The sequence below is a fragment of the Tasmannia lanceolata genome, unplaced genomic scaffold (assembly GCF_043159265.1).
Source record: "Tasmannia lanceolata isolate RefF3 unplaced genomic scaffold, GAP_Taslan_0.1 ptg000007l, whole genome shotgun sequence".
In the NCBI taxonomy this organism is placed as follows: Eukaryota; Viridiplantae; Streptophyta; class Magnoliopsida; order Canellales; family Winteraceae; genus Tasmannia; species Tasmannia lanceolata.
In genome coordinates, this window is record NW_027518684.1 from 1,708,956 (window position 1) to 1,720,553 (window position 11,598).

At 39.0% G+C, this 11,598-nt stretch overlaps 2 protein-coding genes and 1 non-coding gene across 3 annotated transcripts; all 3 read right to left on the bottom strand.

Annotated features, from left to right (window-relative positions):
• Positions 1–1,888: 1,888 nt before the first annotated feature.
• Positions 1,889–4,504, bottom strand: LOC143880773 (putative pentatricopeptide repeat-containing protein At3g01580). The gene has a single exon (XM_077383750.1). The coding sequence runs from the start codon at positions 4,323–4,325 to the stop codon at positions 1,974–1,976; it is 2,352 nt and encodes a 783-aa protein (XP_077239865.1). The 5' UTR covers positions 4,326–4,504; the 3' UTR covers positions 1,889–1,973.
• A 1,486-nt stretch (positions 4,505–5,990) lies between these two features.
• LOC143881242 (putative invertase inhibitor) lies at positions 5,991–6,539 on the bottom strand. The gene has a single exon (XM_077384231.1). It carries the CDS (start codon positions 6,537–6,539, stop codon positions 5,991–5,993), a length of 549 nt encoding a protein of 182 aa, XP_077240346.1.
• Positions 6,540–10,729: 4,190 nt separating this feature from the next.
• On the bottom strand, positions 10,730–10,801 carry TRNAQ-CUG (transfer RNA glutamine (anticodon CUG)). Its single transcript has one exon. It is a non-coding gene; the product is annotated as a tRNA-Gln (tRNA).
• Positions 10,802–11,598: the final 797 nt, after the last annotated feature.

An 11,598-nucleotide genomic window follows, 5' to 3' on the forward strand; every position in this document is an offset into this window, starting at 1 on the left:
GCCATTTCCTCGGGTTGCGAAGGGTTAGGGTCAGTGAAAGCCAACCCAATTTAGTTTCGAGTTGGGTTAGGGTCGAGGCCTTGGCAACCCAACCTGACTCGAACCCGACCTCCGTTCTCTAATTTTATCTTGATTTTCTTTTTTCTTGTATTTTTCTATTTGGCCAAGGTGAACCCAAACCCAACATGAAAACCCGGCCTGATTTCAGATTAGATGGGCTGGGTTAGGTTTGTGAGATAGCAGGTTGAGTTAGGTTTGCGAGATAGCGGATTGGGTTAGGGTTGACCATCCTCATCCCAAGGCTCGGTTCAGGTTAGGGTTGAGTGAATGCTATCTCGGACTGGTCTAGGGTTGGCCTCAAGCCGACCCGAGTTGCACCCCTATAATGTTTTCTAGCATGTTTCAATCACTGAAAAGTAAGAGGACAGATAAAAGGTAAGCAAGAAAGGGGAAGAAGGGATGAGCAATTGAGTAGGAGAAGGTAGGAAGGGTGATCACCAATTTGCCAATTTTCACAAAAAGAAAAAGAAAAAGGAAGAGTTTATGCTACAAGATGTATGCTTTAGGCATTCCAAGTATCTGTTGTGAGTAGTGGATTCTTTTTTTGGGAGAACATATATGGTGGCCGACCGTGGGATTATAAAGGGCAAAGAAAGAAAACCATCTCTCCCTTGGATTTTAATCCAAGAGAAAGCCCTTTTGTTGACTTTTTCTTGGTTCAAAAACCAAGGCAGCAGGTTTTGTCCCTACCCGCCCTTTATAATCTCACGGTCGGGCATTATATAATTTCTCTTTTTTGGGTTTAGGGGTAAGACGGTATATTCCCCTCTTATAACTCTTTTCGTTCACTATAAAGTTTAAGGTGCAGCCTCCACTTCCAAGATAAATTCAGGGTAAAAAAAGGTACGGATTCTCTTTGGAATTCAGGGATGAGGAAAGTGTTCTTAAGCTATAGCTCAAAAACACATTTGGCCCCACATATTTTGGGGATCCAAAGCATTCATTTGGAAGGCCCTTCCATGGAGAGGGTGTGTACCAAAAATCAGCCGTATAGGATCATCCTAACCCTGCCATCTACTGAGGGAAAAAATGGGCAGAACCAATCACACACAGTGTCTGTCCATTTCCCACTCCACCTTTGATTGGGTTACGATAATCCTATAAGGCTGATTTTTGGTACACACACTATCCATGGAAGGGCCTTCCAAATGAATGCTCTGGATCCCCAAAATATATGGGGTCACATGTGTTTTTGAGCTATAGCTTAGATAAGCTTACATAAGCTATTGCTTAGGAACACTTTCCTCGTATATGAGAATTTCAAGAAGTAGATTGGGGCCTATTTAAGTATAAATGATTAATTAGCACCAACTCTAACAGCTTTAAGCTTTTGAAGTAATTAGTTGTTTCACAAGGCCCATTTCTTAGGATGATCCTAACGTTTCATTTGATGGGCCACAACGTTTAATAGGGAGTACCCTATTAATCATCTCCATAGGATGATTCTAACCCTCCGATCTATAGAGGCTCCCACAGTGTCACTACGGTTTTTACAGGATCTATAATATGTGAATTTCTTGTTTCCCAATCCAAAACTTTTATAACAAATCATGGACAGAGGTTTGAAACAATTAAAGGGGGCCTCTACAAAATTTAGCAGGAATAGATTCTCAATGTTTTATACTATATCCTGTGCAGGTTTCTGAACAAAAGCAAAATGGCTTTCACCAACTGCTAGACCAGAAAATTCTCAAGGAGTTTCATCACAAATGATTTGCAAGGTTATTACTTTTCCAGCAACTGATTCCAGTAAATGAGTAATTCTTTCTAATGACTGTCCCAACAAAGAATTTCAGATAAACTATATTATATATTAAGAATTGCCACCCATACCTGCTAACCATGTTGAAAACTTAAATAATTTTTTTTTTCATATTTTTACTGGAAGGAAAATTTAATAAAAAAATTCCATGTCATACATAGAGTCTGTTTCTATCAACAGATGCAAATTCTTCATCATTCCCTGCCAAATCATGTAAAACAAAACTTATATCAGGAATGTAGCCTTCATCCTTCATTTGCAAACTCAAACTCTTCAGAATTTTACGTATTCTATCGAATTCCAAATGAGATCTATCTCTTGCAATAAATAAGTGAACAGAACATCCCACCTGAATCCAACTATTCCCAGGTTTCTTTATCAAACCCTTCTCTTTTATCATTGTTCTAACCTTCATTACATCTGCCCATCTCCCTACAGAAGCATATATATTAGATAAAAGAACATAATACCCCGGATCGTCCAGATTCTTACTAAAAATCAACTCCGCAACAACCTCAGCAAGCTTGATCTTCTTATGAACCCTACAAGCTCCAAGTAGGCTTCCTAACACATCAATACCCGGTTCCACCGGCATTTTTCTTATAAATTCCCATGCATCTTCAAGGTGCCCTGATCTACCAAGAAGGTCTACCATACATGAATAATGTTCCATCTCTGGAACAATACCATACCCATCAATCATGGAATTATAAAAGAACCAACCACTATCAACTAGTCCCCCATGACTACAAGCTGATAAGAGTGCAATAAAGGTGATTTTATCAGGTTTAATTCTTTCTTTCTTCATCTGATTGAATATAGAAAAAGCCTGAATTTCATGTCCATGCATCCCAAGTGCATCAATGATTGTGTTATATGTCACAATATCCTTATCAACCATATTTTCAAAAACCTTCCTTCCAAGTTCTAGGTACCCACATTTACAGTACATATCTATAATCGAATTCTCAACAGAAACTACAGAGCTCAGACCACTTCTAAATGTGTAGCCATGTATTTCCTTTCCATGTCTAAGCGCAGCCAAACGGGTACATAGTGGAAGGACACTCATAATGGTTATAGAGTTCGGATGAAATTTTGATGTGTGGAATCTCTGCAATATCCTGAAGGCTGAATCAAAATCTCCAGCGAAAGCATACACTGCGATCATTGAATTCCACATCACAATGTCTCTATCATAAGTAATCTCGAAGATGAATTCTGCTTTGTTAAGGGACCCAAATTTCGCATACATATCTACCAATGCACTTGCAACAAATACATCATACTGAAATCCATGTTTTATGACATAGTTATGAATCTCCTTTCCTTGTTTGATTAGTTTCAAATCAGCAAACCCGGGAAGAACGCTGGCAATCACAACAGAATTGGGTCTTATATTTGAACCCTTCATCTCAAGATACAAGTCCAAACTTTCATTATACTCAAAATTCTGTGAATGACCAGAAATCAAGCTACTCCAACTGACTACATCTTTAATCTCCATACCACGAAAAATCCAGCGGGCTTCATGGGTATTTCCACACTTACAGTACATATCAATCAAAGCATTAGAAACATACAAATCACTATCTACTCCAATCCTTATAGCAAAACTATGTAATCCCATTCCATGTTGCAGAGCTCCCAATCTACTACAGGCAGGAAGAACGGTCGCTATGGTATCTGAATCAGGACTAAAACCTTCTAATCTCATCCTTCTAAACAGACTCAAAGCTTCATACCAGTCTCCATCTTGGACAGTACCACAAACCATTGCACCCCATGACACCAAATCTCTCTGAGACATTTTATCAAATATTCGGCGCGCTTCATTCAAGCTGCCACATTTGGCAAACATGTCAATCATGGCGCATTCCACAAAAATATTGGGTTTCATTTTGTGATGGATTTCATTGAATTTTATCAATTCTTGGATCTGTTTGCCTTGTTCTAGTGCACATAATCCAGAACATGCCTTTAGAACGAGTGGGTAAGTGAAATTATCAGGTATCAGATCTTCTTTCAGCATCAAGTGATAAAATTCAATTGTTTCTGAGAACTGACCCACATTGATCAAACCTTTAAGTATTGAATTCCATGCAAAAACTGTCCTTTTGGGCAGTTGGTTAAACACAAGCAGAGCTTCTTGGAGACTGTCAAGTCTAACATAAATGTACACAAGTTGTGACCCCAACTCCATACTACTATTTGGGTTGATAAAACCACTAACCAACAAAAGTCCATGCATTTTTCTAACTTCATGTAGATTAGTAGAAGATCTGAGAAGGAAAACGTGGTTCTGAAATTGGGTTCTTGTGGAGGTTTGCAAGGACTTTGGCAGCTGGTTGGTTTGAATTGGAAAACCCAAATGAGAATCTTGTTGAGTGGTGTAATGGATGATCTGTGAATTAGCTAGGATTGTTGAAGTAGGTTTGAATGTCAGTTTTTGAGTGGCTTTGTTGGGTTTTATTCTCTCAGAAAGTCTAGTCAGGGAAAGCATGTTCCTGTGTTTGGTTTCATGGCAAGAGCTTGAAGCATTTAAACGGTCCTATCCATTCGATTGAAGGCCATTGAACAGATGGTTAAGATGACTCAATTTGAATATATTTATACCATGGCTAATCTGCTGTATCACCTGTTAGATAAACTGTCCAGATTGACTATAGTATGTGAAGATTTACAAAGTTGTAGAAGAAGATTGTTTTGATTTTAACTTTGGTAACATTATACATAGATAGAAACCCCAATTATTGAGGGATAATTTTGGGTATTTATGTCGGATATTTATATATTCTGAAGTAATTCATATAGGGCAATATGAAACAATTATATTTTTGGGTTGAGAGAGAGCAGGGGGGTGCGCTTACCATATTATCAGGCATTATTTTGGATATTTATGTCTATTGTTTAATAACTTTTGCAGTCCATATTAGGCAGTTTGAATTGCAAGAAAAACATTTTTGACGGAGTAATCTTTTTTAGGAAAATTCTCTTTCTATAATTTAGAGGGAAAGATATGGTTGTGGTTAATTTTTAGGAATATTATCATGAATTGAAAGTCCTTATATGTAAAAATTGAATGGGCCGTGTTCAAGCAATCGTAATTGTGTGTAAAAAAAAAGCAAGAAAATTTACAAATATTTTTCCTTTCCAAACTTTTATAAAAAAATCCTCCAATCCAGAGAGGGCATTAGGAAAATATGAAGTAAATATAATTTGAGAGAGAAAGAGAGCCGAGGAAGGCAAAATCTCTAAAATTTTGAAAACACTGTTTTTTTTTTGTGGGATGTTAAGGAATTTTAGGCTGTGGTTCTATCTTTACATATATAGTTTGGGGAATTCTAGATTGCAGAGAGCCCTTGCAAAAAAGAGGTGAAAGGGCTCCCTCATTGGCTGCACATCACCATCATGTTTGACTTTTCAGCTGTTATTAATGCATGATGGTGATGTGCAGCCAATAGGAAAACATGATGGTGATGTGCAGCTAATGAGGGAGCCCTTTCACCTCTGATTTGCAAGGGCTCCCTTCAATCCAGACTTCCTCATATAGTTTATTTCATCTATAGTACTTGCTTACAACTTGAAATTATTAAATTAAATTTGAAGAGGATGATGTAGGGCTCTGGTCCCTAATCCAAACGTGCCCTAAAGGGGGGCATGAGTGAGGAGTTGGTGCGAAGAGTTTTAAAAATAAGGAAAACAAAAACTCTATTTTGAGTAGAGTTTTTCTTTCCCTAATTTTCCTGGGACTTCACCCTCACCTCACTAATGCCCTCTCAATTCTCTCCCTCTCCCATCCTCCTTTTACCTCTCTCAGACTCTCACAACGTGATAAACTAATATTCCATGGAAAAAAGACATTCATGCCGGTCAAACATTCCCTCTTGATTCTCTCCCTCTTGGACCCCCATTGTCCCTCTCCCACCACTTGATAAACTAGTATTCCATGGAAAAAAAACTTTCACGACAGCTAAACATGGCCTAAATGTCCCTCTTTCTCTTTACTATGATTCACATTCTTAAAAAAAGTACATAAAACCATGGTCCTCCAAAAAACAAATAGTCACTAACTTCCCATGAAAAGCAATGGATGAGTAAACAAAGAGAACCCAACAATATCATGAGCAGAATAAGGGGTGTAGAAAAAACAGTAAAGAATGACAAATCATTCAATAAGCTGAAGCATCAAATCACATGAAATACCACACAGGTGACTTTGAACTTCATTCCTTTGTGATAATGGTGATTCCAGCACGGGCGTTGTTTCTTTAAAACAGTCCTCACATGCTACAATTGAAGATACACAACCCGAAACCAAGCGAATTGCGAAATTATTTTCATGAGAATCGAATTTACCCAGAGCCTCATTGAGGGCAAAGAGGACATGATCTTCGTACTGTTGGGTGCAGTAGGCAAGGCAAGTCTTCATGTCTGGTTGGGTGGCCTGTTTCTCCAACTGAGAGATGTAGGAGGAAACACTAGAGCCATTTACTAGTGCCAATTGCATTGAAATCCTTGCAAGTTCATGGGGATTTGCGGTGTTGCTCCGAGTATCGGATTCAAGCGAAGAGACGCATAGGCTGGAATTCTCTGTTTGTTTGCACATTTCTTGGATTGTTTGTGCATCATTTATATTCACCAATGAGGAAGAAGGATAGAACAAGAGAAGGAAAGTGAGGGGACTAAGGAGGAAGAAGATGGGGCTGATCTCCATTCCCTTTGGTTAAAATGAAGAGCTTTTGGATGCTGAAACTGAAAGGGCTTGGTTTTTTGTTGGTTTGGGAGTTATTTATATACAATATAGCCTTGTTGCCCATATGCAAATCTTTCCTAAATCAAGAGAAGATCTCTTAATTTTGAGAAAAAGATCATGGAGATTATCTTTTTTCTAAATTGGGAGATTCTGTGCTGGCTGCTATAAATTAATGGAGAAATTTGTGCCAATCAACACTAAATGGCGCCTTATTATAACTCACCGGCAGGCTATTGGTAGATATGAAGATTACCATTGCCAACTAATTTCTACCAAAGTGATAGTCCACCTTAATGTGTTGGTACTAGCATGAAATGCTGAGTTAGCTGCCATACATGTTGCACTAGAATGCCTCAGCCGTGAGCCCCCACTCCCATCACAAATGGCCTCGTTTTGTTGTGTCTTCAGAAGTATGTTGCCACAACACTTTTTCCGGGCACTTCTGGATTGCCCTGCCTTTTGGTAGCAGTGTGGTAGGTACCTAACCAATGCGCCAAAAGCTCTAGAGATAATGGAACGGGTTAGGCTAAGCCCTTTAAACCTGCTTCATGCCAGGCTGGGTTCCACCTAGTCCCATGCCAGGCTGGGTTCCACCTAGGCAGGCCCGCACTTACCGTAACACAGGGTTGTTCTAGTTGGGTTTGGCATGGGTTCCCTCGCAAGCAAACATATCGAGAGCACAAATACCGAGCAATTATAATGATCCTAGCGTGGCTATGTTGTTGCCTTAGGACTATTGGGGGGCACGTAGGTTGGCTTGCAAAGACCCTGGGCGTAAGGCCATGGCAGAGTGCAATGCCATGGCAGTAGGGATGATGACTTGTGGTTGCACCTTGCACTTTGTGAGCATGGATTGGTTGGGAGAGAACTCCTTGCTTGGTCCGACAATTGCCCCTGCCCTTATGTGCATAGGGTTGCATATGCAACACCTTTGGTGGGCGCTGGTGGCTTGGTTGGGCAGTTGCCTCTGCCCAATGTGCACAAGGTAGGGGAGGTTGAGGTCAACCCAACCTGGCCCAAGGAACCCATTTTTCTGACCCGAACCAGACCCGACCCGATTTCCAACCCGACACAACCTGAGTTTTTACGCTTACAAAAAAAAATTCGATAAAAAAATGTCGGGTTTCACTCTGGTCGGGTTGCTCAAACCCTCAACCTGAACCCGGCCCAAACCCAACCTGGGTTGGGAAAACTCAACCCGTACCCGAACTAACCTGACTTTTTTCGGGTTGAACCCGACCCGAGTTGCACCCCTAGCGCAAGGTTCATTGGCTTGTCTATGCACAGTTATCCCTTCCCCTATTCGGTTTTGTCTACCTTGAGAAGCACACCAGAGAACCCTAGCCTTAGAGAGACGATTCTAAAGGAAAATCATTCAAAATCTATCGGATCCCATCTCAATCTTCCTTTAATAATTTTATCGTTATTTACCATTTTAAAAAAAATTACGTTAGGTTTTCCCAACTACATTTGTCTCCTACAATGCAGAAATAACATATATACTTTCATTGCGATAAATTGATACAAAGTTTCAATGGAAAAATTTTTAATTCTAAGAAAGGAATTCAAATTTTACAGATCTTTGTATATACATGCAGTTACAGATATCTTCTACTGCATCAATTTTTCTTTGATCATTTCCTAGAAACTACAATGTCGTCCAAGAAGATAGCTTGAATGACCATGTTGCTTGCTTCTTTATCTCTAAACAAACATTGAATGCATGTATACACTAGAAGAAATTGGGCCATTCGTGGCGATTTTTTTAGTGGCGACTCATAACAAGTTTTTAGTGACGAGAAAAACACCTTCGCCACTAAATTTAATACATTAGTGGCGACTTCTTATCTTGTCGCTAATTGAAAACTTCTTGCCACTAAAGATTATAATTTAGTGGCAACATTATATCTCATCCCTAATCCTATGTAATTGCCTAAATATAGCGACAATATTTGTCTTGTCACTAAACATTTCGGGAATAATATTAGTGACAACTTTTCATAAGTCGCCACTAAAATGGTCTGATGGAAAATCTTTTTCCGATGACGAAATATAGGTCGCCACTAATAATTAGATTTTAGTGAAAAGACTTTTTAGTCGCCACTAAAGATTTAATCTAGTGGCGACTTTATACAGCGTCACTAATCCTATGCAATGGCCCGGAATTTTGACTCAATAATATGAGTGACTAAATAATATTAGTGTAAACTTTCTATACATCCACTTCTGTCTTTATTTTCCCAACTAAATCCGGTTTGTAAGTGTTTTCCTATTTGATCTAGCTTCGTTTACTTCTATTTGATACCTTGGTAAACATTGTTAAAAATGGCTAAGGTTTAAGTGACATTCAAGCAATGTTTAGGGAAGGCTGTAGCAACACTCTTTGTAGGCAGGATCATCTTATGAGCGTGGGACCAAGGGAAATGGGTTAGACATGTGATCGCTGGCAAGAATCAGACTGGATCAATACTTCATAACATATAGGGAAGTACTCAGTCAGTAGTAAAGCTTGACCGTGGCTAGACTAGTGGGTGGCCCACTAGATCAGTGGACGCAAGCACGACAGATTGCCAAAGATGGTCCAGACTTTGTTACCAAAAAAATGGTCGCATGCCAATGTTACCAGAGTTTTTATATGGTGTAAGCCCTTATAGTCCCTTATTTTTCAACATATATTGTATGGATCGGACAATAGGATGATCCAAACTGTCCATTTGATGGGCCACAACGTAAATAGGGTGTACGCAAAAAGTCATTACTACAGGATGATCCTAGCCCTCTGATCTATGGTGGAACTGCATATTATGAAACATCTATAGACTCGAGGGCTACGATCATCCTATGGAAATGATTTTTGGGGAACAACCTATTTACGTTGTCTTCCATCAAATGTACGGTTTGGATTATCCTATTGTGTGGTTTGTACAACATTTTTTTTAAAAATACGGGACTACAAGGGCTTACACCTTGCACAACCTTATCTTCGCTGCGCCCAACCCTCACTTTTCACTTTTTCTCTCCAGCGCAAAACCAATTTTTTTTCCCTCTTTACTTTCCTAAAATCCCAAAGGACGACCCAGGAGAGTGGGGGAGGGGGTGAATTGGGTAATTAAAAAATTATTTTAATGAGTCTATAGCTAAAAACAGACAATCCTGGTTAATTCTGCATAATAAAAGATGAGTAACGATATTACCAATCACAACACGAGAGAGAATAGAGAGCCAATAGAGATGACGCGATCGATTTACAGTGGTTCAAAGCTTCTCCACGAACGCCTACTCCACTTGCAAGTTTGTCTCCCCGGCGAACTCCACTAAAAATTCCGATGCCACACCAAGCGATCAGAAGGCTTCTTACAAACTAAAGCTGGGAATTTAATCTCTCTCACCACACCACTATTGCTTTGAGTAGAATCAAGAAAAATAAAAGCTCTCTTAGCCTCTTATTAGGCTTAAAACAACACTCAATATTAACAAGATCTCTCTCAAAATAAAGATTATAGCAATGATCCTAAATCCTCTCAAAGGGATCTCAAACTAGGGCACTTTAGGGGTTATAAATGAGAGAAAGAAGAACTTTTATCACCCGGGAGGTAGAAGATTGATTTCAATGTTCATAGATGGTTTTTGCAAAGGTGAAAATCCATCATTAATTAATGAAGTATAGATGAGTTCATATAAATTTTAGGCAAAAACTAGCCGTTATGGGTTTTGAACGGCCGGGACAGATGAAGTCCGGTCGCTCGCGATATTCCGGAGTGATTTTAAAAAAATTTGAAAACTCGTCGCCGGTCAATCGGTATTTACGGTCGTCCGCTGTTTTCTTGGTTACAAACCTACAGAACGCAGGTTTAATGGCGGTTGACAGGCATTTACCTTGCGGTCACTCGATGAATCATCGGAAAATTTTTCCTGCATGGTGTTTTTTTACGGCGGACGTGCTTCATAAATTGGCGGTCGTCCAATAGCCTCGGCGGACGAGCGTCATAAATTGGTGGTCGTACATTAGCCTTTAAAACATGTTTTCTCATATTAGAGAAACCCTAGAGAAACTGCATTGTTTTGGGGTGAGACAACTTGCTCCTACGTCTTTATGGCTTTTCTAAACAGTTAGGTCAATCGTCTTACTCGTTCTCCAAAAAGCAAAACAAAGGTCCCACCGAGACTTGAACTCGGGTTACTGGATTCAGAGTCCAATGTCCTGACCACTAGACCATGGGACCGTTTTGTTATTACGAAAACTACAAATAATATTTATTGATTCAAAAAAATAAAATTACGGGTACAGAACCCTCATGTGAACATTTGCCACACGCTAACCAAACAACTACCCGTGATGAACTCTACAGAATCAGTTTGTAATTTACTGTATATTTTTCGAGGACAACACTTATTCCAGAACAAGTGTTTATTCAGAATTTGTTGAGCAACTATCTTTTACAGAACAATCCTAACTTATGAATTTAACATAACAAACTCGATTATGGTAGAGGGAATTTCACTTTTACACAGGACAAAATATAAGAAGATGAAGAAAAAAAGCCTAGAAAACCATATTTCGTAAGAAATCTATTATAACATAGTTAGATGGGGGTTTCATGCTCACCCTGCATACCCTCTATCCTACATGCCATCACAACAAAATGTAAACATCCTTCATACTACAGAACGAAAGATCCCTAAACTCAGCTGAAATTTTTGGGATTTGAGGTTTTTTTTTATAACTAGAATCGGAATGCCAGAAATGAGATATTTCCTAATTCGAGTATTTTTAGTCTAATGTTTAATGTAAAAGGCAACCCAAAATAGATTTTGTCTAATGTTTCACTTTTCAATAGATTTTCATCTGAGATGGCAACAGCCAACCGAGAAATTCCTTTCTAGGAGAATTCCTAGCAAATCCCTTGCAAATAAGATTATTTTCAAATGAGACCTCTTTAGAAGCCATTATTTCTAAAACTTATTTGCATATAATCTTCATGGGAGTTTTGTCATTTGTGAACTATCTACAATGTGGGGA

Coding starts and splice junctions, on each gene's coding strand:
- LOC143880773 (XM_077383750.1), bottom strand. CDS start 4,325: ATGCTTTCCCTGACTAGACTTTCTGAGAGAATAAAACCCAACAAAGCC.
- LOC143881242 (XM_077384231.1), bottom strand. CDS start 6,539: ATGGAGATCAGCCCCATCTTCTTCCTCCTTAGTCCCCTCACTTTCCTT.